General features: G+C 53.4%; 2 protein-coding genes across 5 annotated transcripts; one reads left to right on the top strand and one right to left on the bottom strand.

The window, feature by feature from the left end:
- Positions 1-69: 69 nt before the first annotated feature.
- Positions 70-17,412, top strand: ZCCHC17 (zinc finger CCHC-type containing 17). Of its 4 annotated transcripts, none has more exons than XM_064471589.1 (9): positions 70-334; positions 423-553; positions 1,106-1,163; positions 1,624-1,785; positions 2,604-2,704; positions 5,273-5,364; positions 6,125-6,225; positions 7,494-7,642; positions 16,568-17,412. In XM_064471589.1, the coding sequence occupies exons 2-9, from the start codon at positions 512-514 to the stop codon at positions 16,748-16,750; spliced, it is 888 nt and encodes a 295-aa protein (XP_064327659.1). In that variant the 5' UTR covers positions 70-334; positions 423-511; the 3' UTR covers positions 16,751-17,412. The 4 variants fall into 4 exon arrangements, with proteins under 4 accessions (XP_064327659.1, XP_064327658.1, XP_064327661.1 ...); XM_064471588.1 differs by having other exon boundaries at positions 70-322; XM_064471591.1 differs by having other exon boundaries at positions 70-322; positions 7,494-7,649; positions 16,574-16,679.
- A 3,549-nt stretch (positions 17,413-20,961) lies between these two features.
- Positions 20,962-24,769, bottom strand: FABP3 (fatty acid binding protein 3). The gene is made up of 4 exons (XM_064471286.1): positions 24,565-24,769; positions 23,669-23,841; positions 21,382-21,483; positions 20,962-21,270 (listed from the first exon to the last, which is right to left on the bottom strand). Exons 1-4 carry the CDS (start codon positions 24,635-24,637, stop codon positions 21,217-21,219), a joined length of 402 nt encoding a protein of 133 aa, XP_064327356.1. The 5' UTR covers positions 24,638-24,769; the 3' UTR covers positions 20,962-21,216.
- Between the last annotated feature and the right edge of the window lie 2,478 nt (positions 24,770-27,247).

The raw sequence follows: 27,247 nt of genomic DNA on the forward strand, positions 1-27,247 counted from the left end.
GAGGCTGCCACCCGCCATCATTCCGCGCGGCGATTGGCGGAGTGAAGAGGTCCCGCAAGGTGAGGGGGGGTGTGTGTGTGGAGGGAACAAAATGGCGGCGGCCGGAGAGGGGCGACTCATGGGGGCGGTTGGGCGGTTCCGCTCCGAGCGCTGACGGGCATCGCTTGTTCTGTCCCGTCTGGGCCTGCTCTGGGCCGGTACCGCTGCCTCCGGCCGGGGCCTCCGGCAGCCTCGGACTCCCCACGTCGGTGCGAGGCCGAAGAGCACCGGGACCGAGCCACGGCCGGCGCCACGACGGATGATCACCGTTGCCCGCTGATAGGTCTGCCTGCCGGTGCTTCCCTGCGTTAATTGAAATTAATGCGTTTGACTTTGCATTAATAAATACAAGTTCATGCGTTAATTAAGTATTTCTTTTCAAGGCGTCTCTCTGAACTCGCGTGCCTAGTGCGCAGCAGCCGGGGGTGGATTCGGCCGGCGTCGGTGGGACCGTCGGAGCGTCTGCGGCGCGATGGAGGCCCTGCCCGAGCTCTACGCCATCTTCCAGGGCGAGGTGTGCACCTGGCAGTGTCTCGGCCCGTGGCATGCCGCCTTCTCTCTCTATGGTGGTGTTTTGGTCGCTGTCTCGTTCAGTGGCAGTTTGACTGACAGTTGTGTTCCACCTATGTACACACCTCTGTATATGTGTGTTTCTGTATATATGTATAGATATATGTGTATATATATAGAGAGAGAAAGGTTGTAGATGCCCCATCCCTGGAAACATTCAAGGCCAGGTTGGACGGGGCTCTGAGCAACCTGATGTAGTTGAAGATGTCCCTGCTCACTGCAGGGGGTTGGACTAGATGGCCTCTAAAGGTCCCTTCCAACCCAAACCATTCTAGGATTCTGTATGCATATAAGATACTCATGTGAGTAACGTAGGCGTGGTTGGCCGAGCACGCCCATATTTATCAAACGCTGCAGTGTCTAACCTGCCTTGAAATCTAAAATTGAAGGAAAGCAGGCAAACTGTAAACTTTCTGTGCGTATTCTAACTACGGTTTGCTAACAGGTGTTTTGTGAAAGGTTTTTGCATTGGATGTTGTATTGGTTTTCTTCACAGGTTGCTACGGTGACGGAATATGGGGCGTTTATAAAAATTCCAGGCTGCAGGAAACAAGGTTTGTTGCTCTTACTCTGTTCAGATGTAGTTTCATGTTGGCATGTTCGAGCCAAGCGATCATCCTCGGAATTAAAGGCTTGCTAGCTTGTATTAAAAACTCAGAAAATTTTGGGGTTTTCTCCCTAAATTGAAGGTTCTCAGAAGGTATTTAGAATATGATGGTATGTTTGCATGAATACGGAAGACTCTGAGAGCTTTTTGGTAACTTCAGGATATTTGGGTGAATTGTTTTAAGGTGTTGTAGAAAGCTTCTATAGTTTGTCCAGTTAGATAGTTTGCCCAACTTACTTCTTCTGTGGCCAGTGTAAACACGTAAACAAAAAAAGACTGAAATGAAGCTCAGATAAAAAGCAAACCAGAAAAGCTGACTTAAAGCTCCATCTGTGTTTGTGGGAGACTTGCAAAGCCAAACAAGCTCATTTTACAAAAGCAGGAGCTTATGGTCGATGTTCTGCCAGGTGCTGGTAGGCCCACAAATAACCCTGTCTCCGCTCCCCTCTTGAAGTGCCCGGTCACTGTAGCGCCAAGTCTAATAAAAGTTCTTGGACAGAAGTGTGGCTGCTGGAGGGAAGTCGCTTTGAGATGCAAACGGGCCCTGAAATATGAGCTTGAACAGCAAGGTGTGTTTCCGTATTTATCCTCCCTTGTATAACCCTGTAGCCCATGTGCAAATTAAAAATAACAGTTTTGGGGCGGTGTGACCTTGCAAGTGCAGGAGGTCAGGGCAGCCTTGGTGTTTCATGCTTTTGACTTTGCTAGCAAAGTAGTGTGTTGCTGATGCATGAAATGGGCTCTTTATTCTCCGGTGCTTGGGGTGGCCTCGGAGGGCAGGCAGGCAGGGAGAGGTGTTAGTGCCTGATGGTTTTCTGTATCAGCACCTGATGTTTTGAGTACAAAGACATTGCTTTGGGGCCTGCTTCTCTGACTTAATTTGGAGTGGATACTGATGATCAATATGTTTGATTGATGTAACTAGTGAATCCTCACCTCCGTCATGTACTGGTGGAAAGAAATGGTTTGCTTTGCGTAGGGCAACCGCTGAATATGTTCCCTGTCTCCCAGAGCAGTGGTCTGCAAACGTTTTTGATTGTGCATCCCCAGTGCATGACCAGTTAAAATCAATTAACCCTATCAGTTAAACTTCTGAGCATATGGCTCCCAATATGTGTGTGTATTTATAAATTATATACAAGTACTGCTGTACTAATGTACATTATAAAACATATTCAAAAACAGAAATTGAAAAAGGGTGAGATAAAGATGAAATGAGCACTATTAATTATTTTATTCCATTTATTAATGGTACGAAAATATTTTCTTCCCACGCCTGAAAGGATTGTCTCGCATCCACTCCCCTTTGGAGAGTTCTGTCCTCAAGGGCATGAGATTCAGTGGAAACTCCTTATTTTCTCCCTTTCTCTTCCAACACCATGACCAGGCCTTGTCCATAGGACACACATGTCCTCCTGCCGCGTGGATAAACCCTCTGAGATAGTAGATGTTGGAGACAAAGTATGGGTGAAGCTTATCGGAAAAGAGGTAACATTAATTCTTGTTTCTTGAGTGCTGTGTAGATAAAGTATACTGCAAAACCACTGAGAAGCTCTGTACACAGAGGCCATGTGTTCCTGGCACTGTGTTGGGGTTTAGCGGGCTCTGTTTCACAGCCAGGTGAATTCTCCTTACCTCCAGATGTGACTTTGGGCACATCACTTCTGTGATTTGCAGCAACGCAGTTCAGAAAGAGGGAGCTTCATAAAAGCTTTAGGCTTAAAAACAACAAAACACCCCCCTGCGTTTCCCTGCGCACCCCTTCGCAGCTTGTATCACCTTAACTGTGTGATTTGGTGGCTAAATGAATGGTTTGAGAGGATCCCAAGATAAGAGCCAATATGAACGCAGTTCATTAACTGTTTTGAGAGACAGGCGCATTCATAGAAGCAGCTGAGATTTTTGTTTGTTTTCAAGCAAGTATCAGTGGCAGTGAATTAAGCCCAAGAGAAAATACAGAAGCTTTTTGTTTGTTTTGAAGCAAGAGCATGATACATTCCCCGCCCCCCAATCTATGTTGCTTTTTTCCCTGCAGAAGATGTGACAATACGCATATTGTCAGTAAAGATAACTTGGAACAAAAACCAAAGACTTTTGCTTTGGTGAGCCATGGAAACAAAGCAAGGCCACTGTACTTTGGGATCGGCGTAGAAGCGTTCAGTTCAAAGTTGCACAGGATTTGGCCGTAAATGCTTTGCCTGTTTTTTGTTGTGTTGTTTAGTTCTCTTTTTTTGAAAGAAGACAATCGGGTTGAAGTACAAACAAGGACTTAATTTTGTGTGAGATAAGGGAAATGGGTTAAGAAACTTGGTCTTATTTACACAGTATAGAAAAATTATATGAAAGACTTCACAGCTTCTTTTTAGCCATCTGTGGTGTGCTTTTGAAAAGAAGTTTCAGGGAGTTATAGAATCATTAAGGTTGAAAAAGACCTTTAGGATCATCAAGTCCAACTGCCAACCCAACGCCCCCAGGCCTCCTATAGCATGCCCCCAAGTACTGCGTCTACATGTTTTTTGAACACCTCCAGGAATGGTGACTCCCCACCTCTCTGGGCAGCCTGTGCCAATGCCTGACCGCTCTTGCAGTGAAAACATTTTCCCCAATCTCCAATGTAAACCTCCCCTGATTCACCTTGAGGCCGTTTCCTCTCACCTGTCACTGGTGACTTGGGAGCAGAGACCAACCCCCCCCTCACTCCAGCCCCTCTCAGGCAGCTGCAGAGAGCGAGAAGGGCTCCCCTCAGCCCCCTCTTCTCCAGGCTAAACCCCACCAGCCCCCTCAGCCGCCCCCCAGCACACTTGTGCTCCAGACCCTGCCCCAGCCCCGCTGCCCTTCTCTGGACACGCTCCAGCCCCTCCAGGCCCTTCTTGTCCCGAGGGGCCCAAACCTGAGCCCAGCATTCGAGGTGGGGCCTCCCCAGGGCCGAGCACAGGGGCCCCATCCCTGCCCGGCTCCTGCTGGCCACACCAGGGCTGACACAAGCCCGGGGGCTGGTGGCCTCCTTGGCCACCCGGGCACTGCTGGCTCATGCCCAGCCGGCTGTCAGCCAGCACCCCCAGGGCCTTCTCCGCCGGGCACTTCCCAGCCCCTCTGCCCCAGGCCTGGGGCGCTGCCTGGGGTTGGTGTGACCCAAGGGCAGGACCCGGCACTGGGCCTTGTTAAACCTCACACAACTGGCCTTGGCCCGTCGATGCAGCCTGTCCAGGTGCCTCTGCAGAGCCCTCCTGCCCTCGAGCAGATCGACACTCCTGCCCAGTTTGGTGTCATCTGCACTATCTGCATTTTGTTTGTGTACATTTTTATTAAGCCTGTATTTTCTTTATCTGGAATGCAGTTGTTGGGTTCCTGGCTTCTATTCTGCCCTGCAAGGGGCAGAAGTGTGTTGGAGAGGTGGACAGTGGAAGAGTTTGTTGTTAGATTGCCTGCAAACATGTCATAAACAGAAATACCTTCAATAGCAGCATTGGTCAAAATACAGAAAGTTGTAAGAAAGGCTTGAAATAAACCCCAAGCATACAACTTCTGCTCTTGCTTCTGAAGTGATAATGTGTCAACCAAGGACTTATTAGGATTCAGAAAAAACTAACCCTGTAATAGAGATACTTAAAAGATTTTTAGTTTTCTGAGAGGATGGAAATGGGGGGAAAAAAGGATATAAAGTTTATTTTTCAGGATGCAAGCCAGCCAAAGTACTGGTCCAGGGGGAACTGCTGTGGGGGTGGCTGATTTGAGAATTATAGCACAGCTTCCAAACATGCACTGTTGTCTGTAGCTCTTGGGTTTGGTCATATTAAAAGCAGAATGTTAATCTGAACAGACCTATAGTCTGATCTTATTACTGAGATAGCTGCTTAATAGAAGCTGTTTTATTAGCTAGAATGCCCTAAATGCAGCTACAAAATAATAGAACAAAAGCATTTTCATGTCATGTCCTTTGTGGTGCTGCTCTTTGCTAACCAAGAGTTTCCTTCCTTCTCCATAGGCCCCCAGACATGGTGTATTAATTAACATTATTGTCACTTACTCTTCTCATTCCCTGTCTTCCTCTTCCAGATGAAAGATGACAAACTGAAACTCTCCCTCTCCATGAAGGTTGTTAACCAAGGCACGGGAAAAGACCTCGATCCAAACAATGTTTCTCTTGAGTAGGTAAATCTACTGAGCAGAATATAACAGATCAGACAGGTTGCTGCTGCCTGCTTTTTGCTGCCTTTCATTCCTGGCTCTCCTGCTGTACTACTTTCTAGGTCCCCTCTCCTTTGGAGGGTGAGGGGGCCTCTTCCCGAGCCCCGCAGCGCTGTACTGGAGGGGTGACTGAAGGCACTCCCTGCGTTATGCTGCCTAGAGGCAGGCAGGAGCTGGAGGAGGCTGCAGTGAGTTCCAGCCCTTCACACCACGGCAGGATTTTCATTCCTGCCTCGTGGCCATGTGCTTGTGCTGGAAGGGTTGTTCATTACAGCAGGGGATTTGTCTGACTTTCACATACTATGAAATCAAATCCTATCTGCTTGGATGTTTCAGAGCTTCCTTGTTTACGTTTTCTTGCGGTGTCTCTTGCAGGTCAAATAAAATCGCTTTATTTTCATACTGCGCAAGTATGTCTGTGTGTATATTCACATACATAATACAGATGCTAATACAAGGGACGTAACTGCAGCTCCCTGCCTTTGTGTGCTTTGTGTAGAGAGTGCTCAGTTAAACTGGAAAAGGTAGATGGCAGGTAATAGGCTGTTAACGATGTGGTTTATTCTAAGGAGTGGTTGGTCAGCTCTGCTTTGGTTTAGCTGATGAAGTAGTGCTTTTAGAGCAACACTTGAAAAAACTTGTGTTCAGATTGTGTCCATATAAACATACAGGATTAAAGATGAGAGAGGATTGAACATGGAACTGTCCTTCTCTTGCCAGTCAGGATGAGAGGAAAAAACGCACGTTCAGAGACTACACTAGTCAGAAGATCACGCTTGAAGCTGTCTTGAACACCGTGTGCAAGAAATGCGGCTGCAAAGGTATGTTTGTGCAGTGTTGTCCTGTTCTTTTGATGTAGCCTTGTTCTAACCAGGTAGTGACCTGTAGATAGGCTTGTACTGATGTCTGGTCATGGTTGTGTAGAAGGACTGAATTCTGCTTCCACGTGTCTCTCTTGGAGGAGAACTAAATTTTTTATCTCTTGTTATGGAAAGGAAAGGCTTAGCTGAACTCCTCATATAAAGGTTTGTTTCTTAAAATGGCACCCCTTTGAGCTTCCTGTGAAGAGCCTTCCGACTGAGTGCAGGTCAGCCCAGGTTCGCTTCTTGCAGCATTTGTGTTAACGTATCTTATAGCTGAGGTCTCGTTCCAGTTTTGCCTTTTAAGAAAGAGGCGTGCCTTCCCCAGATCACTTCATCCTGAAGAACAGTCGGTGGAAATGACTGGTCAGTTGTTGGGAACGCAGCATTACCTTGTGAGCAGTGTCTTAGAGCTGAAAACAAGTGGTTTTGTTTGGTTTTTTTTAAATCTGGCGAAACTTGTGTGTTTTGCCTAGTTCAGCAACAGGAAGGTGGCTTATGTGATGCCTTTTCAGTAGCTTTTGCAAGTAGGTTTTTTGTACGTGGAGTTTTTGCCGCACCCTACTCGTCTTGCGTTATTGAGCCATAGAGTAAATAGTTAAGCTGGGGTTAGTGCTGTTCCGGAGAAGATTAATAACAAATACGGTTCTCTGTAGTGGTGAATAACTGTCTTTACCCTTTTGAAGAACTCCCAAAACTTTAAACTGGGTTCTGCGTGTTCCCGGTCTCCTTTTTAATGATGATGTCTACTCATAACAGGCAGGCAGATGCTCTCTACCTGCAGTTTCCACTACAACTGTTAGTAGGTCAACTTTGATGTCTCTGGAGTAGAAAGGGTAGAACCAGAACAAGCTGGTTTCCCCTGTGTGTGGCTTTGGGGTCTCATTTGCCAGCTACCTGTCGCACCAATTCCCTTTCCCATACGCTTTTCCATGCTGCTTAAGTCCTTGCACAGACATGTTTCTACCAATTTCCCTGTTCAGACAAGAGTGTCTTAGTTTTTGCCTGACTAATCTTTCCAGAATGACCTGGGTTGCGTTTGCTCCCCTGGCTTGTTTAATCAGGGCATGTTAAGCTAGCTGGAATGCTGGGACAAAAAATGTACAGTGTAGATTGTCTTATTGTGACTAATAATAAAGAGAGAATTGGCAGCACTTTGGGTGACTGAAATGCACTTTTTAAAAAAAAAAAGTGGGGGGTGGGTTGCTCCTTTGAACACTCTTTTACAGGTCATTTTGCAAAGGAGTGTTTCGTGCAGCCTGGAGGTACCAAATATAGCCTAATTCCAGAAGAGGAGGAAGAGGAGGTGGCAGCAGCAGAATGTGAAAGAGAGAAAAGGAGCAGCGTCGCTGACGATTCTTCAAAAAAAAGGAAAAAGGTATGAGGTGCCCTACTGCCGGCCTGGAAAAGTGACCCAGATAATTTATTCTGTAGTTACATCTGTGATTTACTACAGCAACGTGGTTATGAGTAGCCGGTTCTGGGCTGAGAAGGTGGCTCAGTTTTGTGCGGATTCTGTAGCAAAACAGGAATCTCCTCTGTAGACTTTTTAGTGATTCTTATACTTTCTTCCTTTATTCGTGTTAAACTGTCTTTCAGATGGTTTTGTGCTATAATGCACAGTCCTCAAACGAGGTTTCTTACAGTGAGAAAAGGATTTTTTTTTTTCTTGGTCTTTGTGAGGCTCTATGAAAATTGCTTCAGTTTCCTGAATTTCTGTGATCGTGCCGATAACCCCGTTTCCCCTCCCTTCTCGCTGCTCTTGCCCTAACACCTTTCTTTAATCTGAACTAAATGCCCCGGTGCCTCGCTGCAGCGGGTATCCTGACCCAGCTGCTGCGATGTGAACTAGGCTTATCTGCACACGCCGGGGAAAATCGCTGGTTGTGTTTGCACAGGGAGCGTACTCCATTTCCAGGCTGTAAAGCAAATTTTGTCTATGTGAAAGTGCCAAGAGGTAACAGACCTCTTACGTCCAGCATTTGAACTCTGGCTTCAGAGCGTGCTGGTGTAAAACATAGTGGAGACCTGAATCCAAAACAGCATTTGGTGGTTGGTCTGTTTATTTACTGAAGTCTGGAATTGGGGTACTCTTTGCTGTATAAACTGTTTCATTGGCCCCTTCACAACTGGTGTCCAACTTCTAATTACACTTTCAAAGCCCCCTCCCCCCCCCTTTTTTTCCCTGTTTCTCTTTCCAGCCCTGTGGCCTGTCTGTTTCCCTGGGGAGGGGCAACAGGCAGAAAAAGTGCTTAATTTCATTTTTACAGGAGAGGGACAAGGACAATGTTAGCAATTGCATAGCAAGAACTAACTTCTGAGGGCTTAGTCCTCCCAGGCTCGCTGTGGAGTTAAACCAGTCCTGGTGCTAGCAAGAGAGACTGCAGATGTGGCAAAAGGGAACAGAGGAGTCGGTTTTGATGACGACACTCAGACCAGCTCAGAGTGACTGACACTGGTAGCTGAAGTCTCACTTCCAGTCATGTTTTCCACTGGTAACATGGCTTCTGGTGCTTTGGTACACAGTTATTTGAGAGGGGCATAGCTGGGGTTGTAGGCGGTGACTGCACCAGAGTAGAAGAGCCAGGTGTGTCGTGATTTCCCTTGTGTCAGCCCCTGCCCTGTTGCATACTGTGTCTGCCCTACGGTCAGTACAAAACGAAGTTAGCGTTAATTTGATGCCTAATTTGCAGTTCTTGTTTGCTCGGTAGCGCTCCGGTTGGCTGATCAGTAGTGGGAACGGCATCTTTCTTGATCGTAGATCCTGTTGCCTGGTTCCAGCCTGAGATGTGCTTTGCTTCCCCACTATGTAGGCTCTTACTCAAGAATGTCTTGGACTTGTCTGTGGAGTGTCGTTACGCTGTGATAGAAAATACACATACTGTTCTTTCTATTCTGATCTTGGAAGCTTGCGATTGAAGCGAGTCTTGTCCCAGATCCCAGCCTAACTGCAGCTGACCTTTCTGGACTCCAGACGTTGGGCTTCTCCCTTGCCATGGAGCAGTGTGAGAGCAGGCCATCGGTAATAGTTCAGCAGGGCTGGCTTCTCCTGCCTTGGGTTCTTTCCCCTCTAGCAGTGATGATGGGTTGTCTGGTAAAGACTCGTGTAACAGCTGTTTAAATGCTATGGGGGAAAAAACTACACTGAGAGGTGCACAAATAGCTTGTTATCCTGTTGGTGCCCATCCATGGAGCTGGGGAGGTCCTGCGGAGTCTTGCCCTGCTGAGACTGCAGGATGTGTGGGTCGCTGCCCTGAATTTGTCACTAATTTTGGGGGGGTGTCTGTGTATTAACAGCCTTCCTTTAAATCTTGCTTCTTCCTTTGATCTTCCTCCCTTCTTAAGGAGGAGATCAAAAGTTTTCAGATGTTTTCCAGTGCTGGAAAACAAAACTTTATGCTTTTTGGAGACAGGATGTGGGATTCCCGAAATGAATAGCTCCCTTGTTGCCTTGAGTGCCTGCTGTGATCTTCTCTGGGACCCCCCATGTGCTTCCCTGCTTGTCTGGAGCCCCACGGGGATTTACACAAAGTAGAAATAGCTCCATGTACCTGGTAACAGTTGCCTTCCTGACCCCATCCCATATGATGTTTGTAACATAAATGTAGAGCTTATATTTTTCAATGAGTAGATAGGGAACTGCTATCTACCAAGCATCCGTTTAGTGTCATAGCAATGGTATTAACATTTTTTGGTTGTTATGATCAACGTTTTCTCCTTCCTTGAAATGATGCTTCCTTGCAGTCCCTGGGTGCTCTTCCCCAGAGACTCCTCTGCTTACAGAGATATGCTGGGGTCCTCACTCCCTTTTTCTCTTGGCTTGCCTTCCCAATGGTTCCTCGTTTTCCTCCTGCCTGAGCCCCACACCCTTCACAGGAGTAGGAGACAGCTGGAAGCTTCAGGCCTCTGGGCTGGCCCAGGCTTCTGGTGTGTCCGAGGGCCCAAGTCTTTCTAGAGACAGATCACCCTGCTAGTACTTTGCACACGAGAGCAGTGCCTTACCTCCCATAATCCCTGAGAAAATAAGTGACTTGAGGGAGAAGGGGAGATGCTGCAGTTGCAGCGCTGCGCGGAAGTACCGGAGACCATCCGAGAAGTCGCTGACAGCTGGGCAGGCACGTGGCTGCGTCCTGTTCGCTTTTACTCCTTGGGTCACAGGGTGAAGGAGCTCCTATGGGAACGCGGCAGCGTGCCTGTGCTGAGCTTGCGTGGGAGGGAGGCGTGCTGAGAAGAAATGAACCCTTCTGATTCTTCTGTCTGTCTTTGAAGAAAAGATCTGCTGTTTCAACGCTAGGAGTAACCACTTTAATTTGAATTCTACAAAAGTGCCCCATCTTCTGCTCAGATACATTGATTAACTTATCCCTGGGCTAGTTTTGCCAAGATCACTGGAATTGCATAGTAAATGTGACCTGGGACGGCTTTTTGGCAGACTTTGTTGCTCTTTGTCCCGCCTTGTAAAAGATTTCCAGGCAATCTGCTTGCAGATGTTGTCTCTTCATGTAAAAACCACACCTTCTTAATTGTTGTTTGTTCAGTGATTTGTAGCTGTCAGACCTTAGTCTATCCTCACTTGTAGCTGGTACTTGTTTTACTAGTTCTTAAATGGCATTAGCTTAGGGCACAGATCTTCACACGCTATGCTGTTCTCTTACTGTCCTTATCTGTGCTTTTCTGAACTGTGCTGCATTTATTTAATGACCATAGACCAGATTATTCTAATGAGTTTAATTTTGACTGGTCCTCAAGTAAGGGATGCAATAATACCTTTAGATTTACATAACGAATCTTGTTTGGAATTAAATTGGGCAGTGGAATTTCACTTTTTTCTTTTTAAGAATTTAAAAAAAAATCCTAGAAAGAATACTGGCACCTCTCTGGAGATGCAGAAGGACATATATGGAAACTTGTTCTAACTTTTCACAAGAACAGACATAAAGTCTCCGAATGAGGCCGTAACTCCACAAAAGGGTCTGGCAAAAAATATTTAAACATTTTGGAGAGTTCTGGACATTCCCGTCTTATTGTCTTATCTCAAAATCAAATACCTTGAGAAGGAATGAACTGTTGTAACATTCTTAAAGCATAGCACAGAGCAACTTTCCCTACAGAGGACAGGAGAGAGCCTGGTGTGCTAATGTGGCCCCTCTTAGCGCCAGCTTTTTAAAAATAACTGGAGCAGTAGGAAAGCCAGTGCTATCAGGCTGTAGCCCAGCCTACTGCTCTTCTGCCTGCCAGCTCCCAGCATGGGTTTTGCAGATGAGAGATTTTGAAGCAAGTTTGTTCTGTGTCGGTAGAAGTGGAATCGTTACGTAAATTGGGCAGAATGCGCAAGGAATCGTAACGTGCAGGTCTTCATACTTGTTGGCCGTCTGCTTGGGCAAAATCCACTCAAAATGTTGACACAAAAGAAGTGTTTGCAGTTCTGGGGGAGTGCCTGGGTGTGCTTGAGAGCTGAGCTTCATCCGTCAGCAGCCAACAGTTCTGGAGACCAGCTTGAAGCTCAGGGTGCGGCAGGGCTTTGCTGCTGTTGCTGGAGGCAGAAATCTGTCCTTTGCTTTGCACTACCCTCTCTGATATATAAACTGGAGAAACGCTCCCGCTTGCGCAACGGTGAGTTGACTCGTGCTTGGCTCCCAGTACCAGGATGCTGGAGTTGAAGGAAATCTGAGATCTGATAGAAGGGTGCTGCTTGTGCAGAATGATTGCACAGCAGCACTGCCTCCTGCTACAGAAAACGTTAAGCTCTTGTGTCGCAGCCTTGCTCCCTGCAGTATTTGCAGTCCAGCACGTGCTTGTGTGTGGTGCTCACGTTACTGCACTGGCAGTATTTTCTCTTCTGTTGTTGTGAACAGTTTTGCTGTTAGAAGCCCCCCAAAAGGGGAAACTGAGATGTTGGTTTTTTGGTGTTTTTTTTTTTTCATCCAGCTCAACATCCACGTGTGTACTTTTATTTCCCCTGTAATCCTGAAGGGACTGGTGTGACATCCTGTCCTGTCTTCAGCCTTTGCATGTTGAGAAAGTTTCCCAAGCTCTGGAATGAAACTCTGTTAGTTGTTAAGGTCTTGTCAAACTTTCTCACCATGTGCACAGGCTGGAAAAGCTTGAGAAAATTCTTGCTCTGCATCCCTTTCTTTAGAAGATTTAACTCTTTACCATCTTCTTCTAAAGACTCTTTGGATTTGCTTCTGCCCTTCCTCTGTGGGTAGGGGACTTTGTACTGAGTCTGATTTTGTCCCACAGAAAAATTTAGACTGTCAAATTTGGGGTGACATCAATGATCATAGTGCTATTGTCGAGCTACAAAACACTGACACCTGCCAAGGGGCTGTTAGGTGTGAACTCAATCGTCTGCTCTCTTCCTGGAGTCCCAGAGGACCCTCTGCTTGATGTTCAGCTCCAAGCCATGTGTTGTCTTTGCTACTCAGCCTCCCTAAGAGTTGTTCTGTCTCACATTAAATAAGCTACTGCCTCCCTTCCTTTGTTGTCTCTAATTGATAGCCTGTATCTGGTGGTACGACACACAGTCTGTGCTAAATTGATGTCTTTAGCTGGGCCTTTTGTGTCCCTACTCTTATGGGAAAGTGTGTTGTTTTTAAATGAAATGTAGAAAGGCTCGGCTTGTCTTCCCGTAAGCCAGTATATTAATCTTCATATGGAAACTACATGTGGCTGAAGCCAATGGAAGAAGTGTCTTCTGGGGAGGAGTGGGGGAACCCAGCCTCCTCTGTGCTCTCTGCATTGGGGCACTTTTCCCCCAAGCAATTTTAAGACAATTTGCCCTTCAAGGGGAGGTCGTGGGTGGCACTGGAGGGCTACTGGCAACCCTGTGTCCTCGCTGTTAATGCATACCTAAATACAGCATGGGCTTGGCTTTAATGGGCTTGCCTGCCTTGTTGTGAGCTACCTGAACACCTCCAAGCCTACAGCAGATGAAGCAGAGTTGGAGTGTAAAAGTTAGTTATTGCAGGAGATTCACACCCCACACTGCCCCCTTAGCTTCATTTTTTTGTGCTGTGCTCAGGAGCTGCTTCTGGCTTCTGTTTCAAACAGGTGAATGCTGGTTTCTCAGCTTGGAGTCTTCTGGGTGAACATGCACATGCTGCTGTGTCTTGGGCTTCCTTCTGTGAAGCGAGGTTTCTTTATGTGGATGCTTTCCAACCCATTTCCAGCCAGGGTTGTTCTTTTTCCCCTGGGTGGGATGGGTGTGTAACAGGCCTTAGGCAGCACCTGTGAGTGCCTGAGGGAGCAGGGAGTATCTCTCACTGAACCCACAAAACTGGTGTCAGCGCTGGGTTCAGAGCTTTAGCCCCCATGGCCAGCCCTGTGCTGCGCCTGGTTGTATTGGAGCAGGTGGAAGTACTTGCCCACACCAGTCATTCTGATTTTGTACAGGTATCTCGTGTATCTGTGGCTGATTGCTGCTCTTCCCTTCATCTAACTGTGCTCATTTTGCTCCCTTGGCTTAGCTTCTAGGGTGGCTGTGGATGTCTGCAGCAGTGGGCTGAGGAGGGCAGCCTTCCTCCCCAAGGACTCGTCCTGCCTGCAATCCTGAGACTGGCATAACTGTGCTCTTAGGCTTGCTGTGGCTCTCTGCGTCCTTGTGAAATGAGTGCATGGCACTAACAGCCCTGCCAAGGCAGGGGTGACTTAGAGCAAACCTGTCCCAGTGAAACTCTCTGCAAGCCCAAGGGTGCCATCGAGGTCATTTGGGTCACTCTTGGCAAAGAAAACAAGTGGAGCTGTTGGCCTGGGGGCTCTGGGCTTCTCTCATTACACTCTGTTCTGTAGTGGAATATAAAACATGCTTGTGTGTTATGTTTGGGACTGTTATTTGACTGCTGTCCGTCTCCCATTGTGCTGCTCCCCAAAGCCTGTGCACAGGTGTGCTCTGAACAAGCCATTTAAATTAGAGGGGAGGGAGAGGGAAACACGGTGCTCTGTCTGGCTTACCAAGACTAGACCTTTCCTGGCCTAGCGATGCCTTGAATTGAAAGCCTTGGGCTTCTCCTACCCATCGGCGCAGACTTCTCACCACTGCTGAAGGAGAGCTCGGCCCTCCAGCAGTGGTGGTCAGTGTGGGAGGCAGTGCTGTGGCGACGGCTCCTTGCTCACGCTTTGCTTCGAGAGCTCGCTGTGAGCCCAGCTGCAGTGCCACTGTGCCATCGCAGCTGCGGGCGTGCTTTTACACACCCAGGGTGGCACCAGTCTGCAGGAGATGCATCCAGTGAAGATAAAGTATGTGCGGGGGAAAGGAGCGGGGCTGTGTCTAGGGGATAAACCTCATGTAGTGCAGCGAGCAGTAGTGCGTGTATTACCGGCACCTGCCTCCACAGCTAAATTCTGGAAGAGAAGAGGATGCTGCATCGCAGCAAGTTGGGGAGGATTGTGCCCAGTCTTATGGGTGTACTAGTTCCAGAGCGGTGAGCGCACAGGGATCACCCGGGAAGGTGCAGCTTGCTTTAAGCAAAAATGCTGGTAGATGGCTTAGTCAAAGTGGCCAGCGTTGCTTGTTGGTGTTGACTAAGCCCACTGCAGGCAATCACATGGCTTGGGTTGCCTTGCTGGCCCATCTCCGCTTCGTGAAACCCTCTTTTGCTGCTTTCTTTATGTCCTTGGACAGAAAGCAAGTTCATGATAGCCATTTTCACAGGAAGGTCTCTCTTTGATGTTGATGTGACTGTGGATGAGGTCAGTGGATCCTCCTTGGAGGCTGGTGTTGCTGGGCTTGGTTGGAAACCTGGAAGCCGTGCTGATCTTAGCAATCTTGAAGTGCTTTGTTAAGCATGTGCAAAATATTAAAACTACATTTATTTTTTTTTATGGGGCCTCTCACCTGCACGCTGGTTTCTTTTATTTCCCACACTCAAGGGGCCTTAAAGAAAATACCTCAATTTTGCAAGGCAATTATTGCTTTTTCGAAGCATGTTCCTAAAATATCAATGAAAACAATATTTTCTGTCTTGTTCCAAGAGTTGGTCTACGTGGTGGGTTTGTGAGTATTCAGAGAATTAGAAAGGTGAGTTGTGCTGGGGTCAGGTCTGGATGTTTATTTGTGCAGAAAAGCCAACCGCGCCGGCCGATGCCTTCTGAGCCGCCTGCGTTCCTGGCACCGGGACCGCTCCGCCTGCAGGGCGGTGGTTTGCCGAGCCCTTGGGCTGCGCTGGCGCTTGGAGGGCACGGCCGGCTCCCGAGAGCCACGCTCAGCGCTTCTCCTCCTCCTGCTCCTTGCTGGCAGGGGATGAAGCAACGGGCAGAGCGGGGCTAGCAGCTGGGCTGTGCATGCCGGCAGCACGGGCGGACCTGATCCTCTCCCCCAGTACTGCTTTCTAATTAAATCTATACCAGTTGCTATACTGCATCATCAAGCAGTCTTTATCTGCTTTGGGATCCTCTGCCTGATGCGATTCCCAGGAAAGGTGTTCCGCCATACTGATCTCAGAGTAATTTCTGCTTGGTAGTTGCTGTCAGATGCCTCAAGACTGAGGGTTAGATCCCTTTCAGAACTCCTTACGAGCTTTATTCTAGCACCAGCTGTTCTTATTCTGCATCTAAATGTCATGTCTTGAGCTCTGCGGAGCTGGTGCTTCAGGGCTTTGCAGAAAAACAGCCCAGGGAGCTCAGTGCGGCCCTGGACTCTGCCTGCGTGTGGGGGGAGAGGGCGGGAAGCTGCCAGAGCAGGAGGGTGTGCGGTCTGTTTTAGTTGCTGCTTGCAAAAGGGCGCTTTCCTCATCCCGCCTCCCCTCCAGGGACGGCTGCAAGAAACTGACTGGCATGTCTTGGGCTTTCCTGCAAGAAGGGCGTGGTGGTGTTGGTGCTCCAGCGCATCGGTGCTCATTTACTGGCAGTCTGGGGGCTGATGGTGGTGTGGGGAAGCTGGGGTGGTGCTCCCATCCAGCTGGCTATTTTAGAAACCCATTTCCTTGCCAAAAAGGCTTCACCCTGCCAACCTTTATTAATAAAGAATATCCTTAAATAATGGAGTAAGCTCTGACCATGGAGGGATGGTGAGGATGCTCTTTGTGTGATTTGACTAACAGTCTTCAGGCTTGGATTTACACTGTGACACCCCTCTGCTCTGACCGCTGTCAGCCCACAGCTGCACCGGGCAGGGTACAGCAGCTGTGGTTAAATCCTGACTCACTGGGGCAGAAGCCGTGTGCACCTTCTGTGTTGGAACAGGCTCGCCCCTGTCACAGCTTGTAAGGCACTTGTTAGTGAAAGTATCTCGCTGCCCTGGTGAGCACAAGTGACAGTTTTCCCACATGCAAGGCTCGCTATTTATTTTTCCTTCATTTGCTAGGAGAAGAAGAAGAAAAAGAAGCACAAGAATAAGCAGTCCTCCTCCGAGTCGGACTCGGACAGCTCGGACTCGGACAGTGATGGGGCTCAGCTGGCCAGCAAGAGGACCAAGCATTCAGGGAAGACTAGCAAGGCTCAGAAGAAGAAGAAGAAAAAGAAGCATAAGAAGCAGCCCCGGGACTGAGCGGCAGGCAGGGGTACCGGCGTTGGGGGACTCCCTGGTGCACGCCACAAAGAGTGAGCAGAACTGAATCAGCGTGCCCCTCGCTCCAGGGACAAGGAGTTTCCTTCTAAAAGTAACGCTCAGCTTGCGGTGTTACAGGTGGTGACTTTGATACAAGTTGTCCTCTGGTACCTTAGGCATGGGCTGCCCTTTTCTCCCACCAGGAGAAACTCCTGCCAAAACTGGCTAATTACACCCCTTCGTCAGCACCTCTCCCGTCCTGCAGCCTCACGTTATGCCGGGTAAGCTGCCAGCGCTTGGCGGCTCCCCTGGGCGGTGCGGCCAGCTGCACCGAGCCTGCATGACATCAGCCCCCCTCCAGTTGCCTGTAAAAGCTGGAGCTGCCCAGCTGTGCTCTCCCTGCTCGTCCCCGCGCCGCGCTCGGGGATGGGGTGGCTGTTTCTGGGCCCTGTGATGGGGCTGCGTCCTCCCAGCCGGTAACCGTGCAGAGCTGCTTGGCTTCGGTCCGCAAACCCTCCCCCAGCCTCACTCATTTTGTCTGCAAACATTGGGAGTGGAAGAGTAAGAAGCCAGTGGGGGAGCAGAGGTATTTTAAGTAAACATTAGCTGTGGTGTGTTTGCTGCCTTGGTAAGTGATGGAAAATAAATTTCTCCAATCTCCAGTTGTACTTCATACCGGGCCTTTTCTTTTATACATGCCACGCTTCAACTTAGGCAGTGAAAAAGTAGGGCTAGTTGTGTGGGAGGGGACGTGACCTGTGTTAAAGGTTTTTGGTTTGTTTTTTTTTTTTGTAAAGTCCTGGCTCCTTTCAGAGATTCTTCAGAGTGGGAAGGGGCTGTGTGATGAGGTGATACCTACGAGAAGTCTGGTGCCTTCTGGTAATGAGCAACCAGAGCATAAATCTTGTAACTGGAGCTGAAGGTCGGGGGAAGGGATGGCAGAGGGCTGGGCTGTCCCGGGCTGGGGTGACCAGGGAGGAAGTCTTCTGGGAGCAGCTCATCCCTGCTGGGGCAGATGTGCCGAAGAGGGGGACCTGAGTCGCTCCTGGTGCCGCTGCCTCTACTGGGGAGCAAGAGTGGGGCTGGTGATTCCCCTTCAGCGTAGCAGGAGGACTCAGGGCTGCTGGAGGCAGCCTGCCCCTTCTCCCTGGGCTTTGCCCTTTCCAGAGCTTCTCATCCCAGTTCCCCGTGCCTGAGTTTCCCCATTTGGGTCTGTTCCCTTCCCAAACCCAGACCTGAAGTGCTCGTGACCTTGATTCCTGGCTCGGCCGCTGCCCACTGTGCGCCATCAGCTGATGCTTTGGCAGAGAGCACCTGACCGCACTGGTGGCAGAGGGTTCGTTCTTGCTGGGATGGCGCACGCCTGGAGCCTGGGAGATTGGCGGCAGGGCTGTGGTGGGAGTAAACTGATATTCCTCCCAGAAAAGCACATTTCTAACCAAAATGGCCTCTCTTAATTCCATAGCTCAGACAACCAGCTGAGATGGGCTGCTGGGATAGCTGACGCTTTAACCCCCTGTGCTGGTTTGGGCTGCCATAGAGTTCATTTTCCCCACGGGGCTGTTTGGGATTTGTGCTGGAAACAGCGCTGATAACCCAGGGATGTTTCCGTTCCTGCCGAGCAGGGCTTGCACAGAGCCAAGGCCTTTTCTGCTCCTCACCCCACCCCAGCAGCGAGGGGCTGGGGGGGGCACAAGGGCTCGGGGGGGACACGGCCGGGACAGTGACCCCAGCCACCCCGGGGCTGTCCCACAGCACACGGCCTCATGCCCAGCACACGGAGCCGGGGAGGAGGAGGAAGGGGGGACGCTGGCAGGGATGGCGTTTCCCTGCCCCAGGCACCGTTAGGTGGGATGGAGCCCTGCTGCCCTGGGGATGGCTGAGCCCCGCCTGCCCGTGGGGAGGGGTGAAGGGACGCCTGGGCTTGCTCTGCCCGTGTGTGCGCGGCTTTTGCTTTCCCGGTTATGCTGTCTTGATCTCGACCCATGGGTTTTCTCACGTTTACCCTTCCGATTCTCTCCCCCGTCCCACCAGAGGGGATCAATCGAGCGGCTGCGGGGGCTGAGTTGGTGACTGGGGTTAAACCACAACAGTTCAGGTCTGAGATATTGACAGCTTTGACTGGAATGTGTTAGACTGAATTTATAGCTGGTTTGCTCTTCAGCTGTGAAGAGTAGGCTCCTGTGCTTGCTGTGGGCCTTGCTTGCATCACTGTATATTAGAGTCTGGTGCTCGTTAGTGGCTGCGTTTTGCTTTCTGCTCTCGCGTGCCGTGCTGCCGATCGCCTTGCTGTGCCGTGCCTGGGAACGCTCCAGTAACAGCAATGGCGCAGCGCCTGCGCTGGCAGGCGCCCAGGGCATCGCTGCTGTGTCTGTGCCGCTGCACTGGGCAGGCTGGAGCGCCAGCGTGAGCTCGAGTCGAAGGGACTGTGACCTGCGGATGAGTCCACAAGGGAGCAGGACACCCTGAAGCGTCTGTGGCCATGGATTAGCCCATGCCAGAGCAGGTACATCTCGAAGCATCTGTGGCAGTGGTTGTGCCGCAGCTGGCATACCTCTGAGGGAATTGTGGCCCAAGGACAAGTCCACCCTGGAGAAGGTACATCTCAAGGTGTCTGCGGCTGTGGATAAATCCGTGCTGCAGCAGGTACACCTTGAAGCATCAGTGGCTGTGCCTGAGGTCGCGCCGGAGCACCTCAAAGTGAGTGGCCATGGATAAGCCCACAAAGGAGCAGGTACGCCCCCGGAGGGACTGCAGCCATGGGCAAGGCCAACGCTGGAGCAGGTTTACATCCGAAGGGACTGGGGCTGTGGGCATGGTCATGCTGGAGCAGGTCTGCCTCTGAAGGTGCTGTGGCCCATGGAGAAGGCCACGCTGGAACAGGAGCACCTCGAAGCGACCGTGGCTGTGGATAAGTCTATGCTGCAGCGGGTAACACCCCTGAGAGACTGTGGCTCCTAAATAAGGCTCCATTTGGAGCAGGTACAACCCTAAGGCACTGCTGTCTGTGGGTAAGTCCAAGCTGGAGCAGGGGCAATGTCTGGCCCAAAGGGACCAGGGGTAGAGACTGTAATGGAAATACCTTTAAATTCATGTAACCCAGGTTTTGGGTTACGTGCTATGGGAATTACTGCAGCAGGAACCACCCAAACCAAGGGAGAATAAGCCTTACATCAGTGCAAGTGCAGCAGCGACCCGACCTGATCTGGCTTTGGTGCCCAGTAACTCCATGCAACACCCCACCTCTCCTGCCCTGAGTGACCACCAGAACAGACGGGGCCCAAAGTCATGGTCTGAATGAACTCAGTGGACATTTGGGGACATGTCTGGTAATTTTACAGATGTTTCACGGGTGGCCCATAGACTAAGGGAATGATATCTGTGTTTTGTATCAAAGGATGGGAAGAGAGTGTGGTGGGTGATGAGGATATATTGGATAGCGTGTGACCTGAGCATGATGTAAATGGTATGGAATAAGGGGTGGAGAATGTGCTGGCTTGGGCTGGGATAGAGTTCATTTTCCCACAGTAGCTGGTACGGGGCTGTGTTTGGGATTTGTGCTGGAAACAGCGCTGATAACCCAGGGATGTTTCCGTTCCTGCCGAGCAGGGCTTGCACAGAGCCAAGGCCTTTTCTGCTCCTCACCCCACCCCAGCAGCGAGGGGCTGGGGGGCACAAGGGCTCGGGGGGGACACGGCCGGGACAGTGACCCCAGCCACCCCAGGGCTGTCCCACAGCACACGGCCTCATGCCCAGCACACGGAGCCGGGGAGGAGGAGGAAGGGGGGACGCTGGCAGGGATGGCGTTTCCCTGCCCCAGGCACCGTTAGGTGGGATGGAGCCCTGCTGCCCTGGGGATGGCTGAGCCCCGCCTGCCCGTGGGGAGGGGTGAAGGGACGCCTGGGCTTGCTCTGCCCGTGTGTGCGCGGCTTTTGCTTTCCCGGTTACGCTGTCTTGATCTCGACCCATGGGTTTCCTCACGTTTACCCTTCCGATTCTCTCCCCTGTCCCGCTGAGGGGGAGTGATCGAGCGGCTGCGGGGGCTGAGTTGGTGACTGGGGTTAAACCATGACAACCCCTCGCTGCCAAGGTGTCCGGTCTGGGTTCACCCCCCACTCCCCTCCCCACAGCCCATCCGAGACCAGTGTGGCTCAACGCTATGGGTGAGTATGTGCCAAACAAGCCTTTTCCAAGTAAACCGATCACAGAGCTGTAACAACATGGCCTTTATTAGTTTTCCACATGGGATTTCCCATTATTAATAAAAAAAATACCCCAAACCATGAAACCACCACCCAAGCCCCTGGCAGCCCCTCGAGGCGATGGGGATGGGGGCAGCAGGCAGCCCCGGCGCGTGCAGCAGGCTCCGAGGCTGCAGCGAGCCGTGCTCGGCGCGGGGTGAGGATGGAGGCGATGTGGGGGGCGATGCGGCACCAGGTGACAGGCGGGGGAGCTGGGGACGGCGTCTATGTTGCCTTCTCGTAGGTGCGGGTAGAGACGACGTTGCCCATGGTGAGGGTCTGGTGGCAGAAGCGGCGGTGGGGAGGTTAGTCGTGCTGAGCCGGTGCAGCTCCTCGCTGCCCTGTCCCAGACTGAACCCCCCTGATTTAAAACCATTTCTATTTCCTTACCAGAACTAATTTCCCATCCTTCAGCTCCCGGACCAGCGATGTCTCCTTCCCTTCCCACTTCTGCACGTGGACGAGTTTGCCTCCATCCAGAGTGACCACGGACTGCAGGCAGAGAGCAAGACCCGCCGTTACCCTCCTCCCAGGGGTTTCTCAGCTCTGGGGGGCTTTGTCCCTCAGAGGGCACAATGCTGGGCATCCTGGTGCTCAGCCTGGAGCCCCGTGGGGATCAGGGACAGACTGTGGGTGCCATGTCGGGATGCCCATCTGTCAGCATCCCACTTGATTTTGTCAGCCCAGTGCAGCACAGGCTGGATCCTGCTCTGGCCCCCGGCTCGGTCACAGCCTCAGCTGCCCCCCAGTAACCGTGTGGGCACCACCACGGCAGCCCTGCACTCCCTGACCCGGGGCCAGCACAGGGAGCCCTGCCCGGGGCCACATCCTGCTCCGGCGCTGCTGGGACCTGCTCCTGGCCACTCCCAGACACGGCTCGCTGGCTCCGGTGCCGGATCAAAGAGGCAGGGCAGGTATCAGTGCTTTAAACGGGAGGGCCCAGTAAGGGTGTTTGGAGGGGCTGGCTTGGCAAACACGCCTCTGCTCGCCAGGGCTGCTGTTTGCACAGCCGCCGCTGTTGACTCAGCCCTGAAAGCCCAGCCGGTGCCAAGGTTAGTGTGACAGTCGGCTGGGCGCAGCCGCGGGGCAGCACGGTGCGGGGCTGTGCTGGGACGGGACGGCCCCATCCTGCCCTGTGCCCCCCACCCAGCTCCTCGAGAGCTGGGTGCTGCCCCTCAGGTGCCTCTGCAGCTCAGGCCACCCCATGGCTCAGGGGTCCCGTGGGTTGGGACCCTAAAGCCCAGGGCTTGGGTGCCCCCATGGCTTAGCTCGCCCCATGACTTGGGTCTCCCCATGGCTCAGCTCTCCCCACAGCTCAGGTGCACCCACAGCCCAGATCCCTACAAGGCTTGGGTGCCCCCCATGGCTGGGGGTCCCCTGGAGATCAAATCTCCCCACAGCTGGAGTGTCCCCACCGCTCTGGTGCCCCAATAGCTTGGGTCCCCGCACGGCTTGGGTGCCTCACAGCCAGGGTCTCCGCACACCGTGGCCCTGCCCCGCACTCGGCTCCCTGCACGACTCGGGTGCCCCACAGCCCTGGAGCCCACACATCCTGGGTGCCCCACGGCCTGGGTCCCCCATGACATGTGTACCCCATGGCATGGCAGATCCCACTGGCCGCATCCCCTGCAGCCCGTGGCTCGGGCAGCTGTCCCAGCCCCCCGCTGCCCTGTTGTGTGCCCTCTGGCCACCATCCGAGGGGCGCCTGAAGGGCACGTCCCAGGGCTGCGGGCAGGAGCTTTGAACATAGTTTCCACCAGCTCTGGCAGCTCCGAGCGGCGGCAGCGCTGCAGGCAGGGACATGCTGCCCCGTATCTGCCTGGCACTACCGCTTTGCTCGTGCTTGTCCCATTTCAGCCCATCCTTGCCTTCTGCCCAGCCCTTGTCCTTGCTGCTTCAGGGCCAGGAAAGGGTTTTGGGTCCAGCAAGCCCCAGGATCGCACCCAGGGTCCCCCCTGGGCCAGGCGGGGGGCACAGGGCTGCTGGCTGCTCCATGCAGAGTGTATTTAATGGTCTGTGGGACTGGCAGCTGGGAAATTAGGAAAAAGCAGGGGCCAAATCAGTCCTGCAAGGGGAATTGCCTCTGCGGGGTGGGAGAGGCTACAAAAGAAGCTCTTACCCCTCTCAAGGGTTTTTTTCCCTTGTTCTTATGGGGAGGAAGAGCCCAACCGGGGAGGTATCGGCCTCCCCAGGAACCCCCCGGGAGGCATCAGCCCTTGGGGAACCATTGGGCAGGATTGCCCAGCCGCTCTGTCCCTGCCTGCAGAGCTGCCTGGGTTGCAGGGAAGCAAAGATGGGGCTCACAAGTAGGTCTCGTGTCCCTTCCCCCTCCTCCCTGGAGTGGAGAGAACACTCATTGCCACTCTACCACGTCCCCTCGCCTCTTGAGCAAGCCCCTGGTCAGGCGGCTGGCATTTGCAAGCCTGGTTCTTGCACAAACTTCCTGGCAGCTCTGGGGCCCTGTGCTGCTCCCCGAGGGAAAACCCTGCCGCAAAGCGGGGCGTTGGCTGGGTGAGACTGGGCTTGAGCACCAGCCCCAGCGGGCAAAGGGGTTTTACCCTTCCAAAGGCAAAAAGGATGGAGCCCCAGAGCCAAGCGCTGATGGCCACATCCAACAGAGCCCACACGCCGTTTCTGGGGGGGTCTGACACGGCGGGGGCAGGCGCTGGGGGCTCACCTTGACGTGCCTGTCGTCCGCCGTGGTCTCGTCAAACTCCTCGCCCAGCTTGAAGCTGATCTCCGTGCTCTTGAAGGTGCTTTGGGTCTTCACCGTGATCTTGTCGCCCTCCACCTCAATGATGGTGGTGGGTTTGGTGAGGCTGGCCATCTGCCGCGTGGCAAAGCCCACGCCTGTAGGGTGCAAGGGGTGGGGGGGGCTGAGGGCGCGTGGAGGGGCAGGATGCAGCCATCAGCCTCGGGTCCCTGCCAGCATCACCCCGGACCCCTTCCTCCCTCTGATGTTGGGGGTGAACCCCAAAACCGCTCCCCACCTGTGGTCCCAGGGGGCCCTGTGTGTGCCCACCACACTTGGGGGTGCTCCGGGGCAGGAGCAGAGAGGAGGGGGTGCCTGGAAATGCTGCCATTGCTTGGGGATGGATCCTGCACCAGAAGCCACCAGCTCCAGGACTGGGCGGGGTGGGGGGGGCACCGGTGTCACCCCCTCCCCCTGGACTGCTCTTGGGTGGGGGGACCCACCCTGCCCAGGAGCTGCACAAGGGCTGGGGCTGAATGATGGGGGACTCGGGAGGGGGGGATGAAGTCTGGAGGGGTCCCGGGCAGCTCCCTGCGTGCTGCGGGTGGGCATCCCCTCCTGCCGCCAAGGGCTGTCCCGGGGTGAACAGAGGAACGGTGACACCCCCTTACCCAGCCCAAGTTCCAGTGCAGAAAGCCCCAAAGCCCCCCATAAACCCAGCACAGGCAGCAGCTCCCTCCCCCGCCTGCAGCCCCCCCCACTGCAGCCAGAGCCCCGTGTGAGGGGGGGCTCGGCCAGGCAAGTTGAGGGGGTGGGTAGAAAAAAAAGGAGGTGATGTCCTGACTCCAGCCCTCCCCCCCCGCAGCCCCCCCCCAACTCACCCAACGCTTTCATGTACTCATCGAAATTGGCCGTATCCACGAGCTTCCAGGTGCCCACAAAGGCATCGACCATGGTGGGGGGGTGCAGGGGGGGACACAGCCACACGCGTGAATTGGGGGCCCAGGGGTCTGGCCGGCTGTGAGCGTGGCACTGCGCCGCCCAGCTCGCAGCTGCCTGCCGGCCTCGCAGCCGCCTTAAATAATGTCCTCATCACATGATTGGAAAGAGCACAACCACGCTCCAGAAATACTCCTCGGCAGCGCTGCCAGCGGCCACCTCGGCCCAGCCACTCATCACCCGCCACTGGCCACTAACCTCTGCCCAGAACCCCTGGACACAGAGGGTCAGGTCGGGTCAGGTCAAAGATTGGGAGAGCAGAGCGGGTCATTTGTGGCATGAGTTGTGTACAGTCTCTGCACTGGCTGTGTGGGGTGGCCAAAGGGGGATATGGGGGAAGTGAGGCAGGGCAGAGCTGGGCATGGTAGGTGTGTGCCCACCCCCTGGCAGCCCCAAGGGGGGGGCAGGTGCTGGCCGAGGTCTGCTGGCGGTGGGTGCAGCCAGGACACGGGGACACCAGCAATGGCAGTGTCCTTCAGGGTAACGTGAAGGGAATGGGGAGCTGATCTGGGGAAACTGAGGCACGGAAGGCAGAAAGAACAAGGGGTGTGTGTCAGTCATTCAGGGGAGTGTGGGAACACGTAGGGGGACACACACACACACACAAGTGTGCCCCCAGAGACACTCTGTGGGTGGGACACTGGGGAACAGACAGCCATGGGGCCGTGGGACTCACAGCATGTCTCCCCCCGCTTCTCCCGCTTCGGGCTCCGGTGGCAGTGAGGTCAGGGCCAGCGCGTCCCCCGGTCCCTTCCCAGCGTGCCGGGGGTCACCTATGGCCATGGGATTCCCTGTCCCCGGCTCCCTGGGGACGTGCCTCCACCTGCCCCCATCCCTGGGCAGCAGAGGGTCCCAGCCAGGGGGATTGGATGCCCTCAAACCCCATGGCTGCAGCATGTCTGTCGTCCGTCCCTGTCCCCCCCCCCCTCCCATCTTGGGGACATCGGGGTCAAAGTGACCAGGTCCAGGAGCAATGCAGGGACACTTTCTCCCTCTCTCTGGCCCCAAGGTCTCATCACAGGCATCCAAAAATAGCCAGGAGCTCATGTTCATCTTCCTCCCGCCAGCACTACCTCAGAGCGGGACCCCCTTGCCTCACGTCCCCAGAGGGGACAGGCACCAGACCCCACCGGATGGGTGTTCCCCAAAGATGGGACACCCTGCAGGGCACAGCTCCCCAGACTAGTCCCTGGGGAGGCAGAGCCCCCACTCGCACCCACCCACATGGCCCTGGAGGGGATGAAGAGGGCAGGGGCTGTCCCCTGTCCCCTCACTCTCCTGGGCATCGGTGTCCCAAATCTACAGGACCCTGGTCCCCACACAGGCTCCCCCCAAGACAGTGGAAACACGAGATGTGAATGGTCACATGTACGACTGCACATGGACACCCAGCCACAGGAGCACCTACGCGTGGGGACCTCCATGCTGACAGGGACCCACCGTGCACATGGGTACCGTGCACTCGAGCGCCCATGCACACGAACACGCGTGCACATGGCTGCCCGTGCACAGGGACACCCAGGCACAGGAGCACACACACGCATGGACACCAACACACATGGACAGTCACCCACGCAGATACCCATGCACAGGGACACACACCCACAGGAGCACCCACACACATCGACACCCACCCACGCATGCTTGTGGGCACCCATGTCCACAGAGACCCACTGTGCACACAGCTGCCCATGCCCACAGACAGACACTCTCATGGGTGAGCACCCATGCACACAGACACCCATGCATACAAACACGCATGCACAAGGCTGCCCATGCACATGGACACCCACGCAGACGGACACCCACCCAAAGCAGCACCCACCCACATGGACAGTCATGCTGACAGGGACCCACCGTGCACATGGGTATCGTGCACGCATGAACACGCATGCACATGGCTGCCTGTGCACAGGGACACCCACCCACCCATGCATGTGAACACGCATGCCCACAGAGACCCACCATGTGGGTGGCAACATGCAAACGAGCGCCCACGCACACAAGCAGCCATGCACACAGGCACCCGTGCATACAAGCACACATGCAGATGGCTGCCCACACAGACGGACACTCACCCACAGGAGCACCCACCCAGACGGACAGTCATGCTGACAGGGACCCACCAAGCACATGGGTGACCATGCACGTGAGCACTTGTGCACACAGGCACCCACGCACACAGACGCCCACCCACGGGAGCACCCGAGAACACGGCCGCCCTGCACACCCACAGACATGCACGCTGACACCCATGTGCACAACACCCACGCACACGGATGCACAAAGGTGCCCGCGCATGTGGGTGCTCCATGCACAGAGGCGCCCGTGCGTGCACATGCCCACGCACAGAGGTGCCCACGCACAGAGGTGCCCACGCACACGCACACGCACGCCCACGCGCACACAGTGTCCTGACTGGGGCTGGCCTCCGCACCAAGGGACAGGCAGCTGGTGTCCTTGCCCAAGAGCCCAGGGGTGCCCAGGGCCACCCTGGGGTGCTGGGGACGGGGGCTGCTGGAGGCCGTGGCCCTGTGTGCAGCTCTTCCAGACCCAGTCACCAGC

This window comes from Phalacrocorax carbo, chromosome 22 (genome assembly GCF_963921805.1).
Source record: "Phalacrocorax carbo chromosome 22, bPhaCar2.1, whole genome shotgun sequence".
NCBI lineage: Eukaryota > Metazoa > Chordata > Aves > Suliformes > Phalacrocoracidae > Phalacrocorax > Phalacrocorax carbo.

Bases quoted from the DNA above. Each gene is read 5' to 3' on its own strand.
- FABP3 (XM_064471286.1), bottom strand. From the start codon at position 24,637: ATGGTCGATGCCTTTGTGGGCACCTGGAAGCTCGTGGATACGGCCAAT. The intron at 23,842-24,564 runs GTGAGTTGGGGG...TGCACCCTACAG, and splicing joins TGAGTACATGAAAGCGTTGG to GCGTGGGCTTTGCCACGCGG. The intron at 21,271-21,381 runs GTAAGGAAATAG...TTCTGCCACCAG, and splicing joins AGGATGGGAAATTAGTTCTG to ACCCTCACCATGGGCAACGT.
- ZCCHC17 (XM_064471589.1), top strand. From the start codon at position 512: ATGGAGGCCCTGCCCGAGCTCTACGCCATCTTCCAGGGCGAG. The intron at 554-1,105 runs GTGTGCACCTGG...TTTTCTTCACAG, and splicing joins ACGCCATCTTCCAGGGCGAG to GTTGCTACGGTGACGGAATA. The intron at 1,164-1,623 runs GTTTGTTGCTCT...ATGTTCTGCCAG, and splicing joins TCCAGGCTGCAGGAAACAAG to GTGCTGGTAGGCCCACAAAT.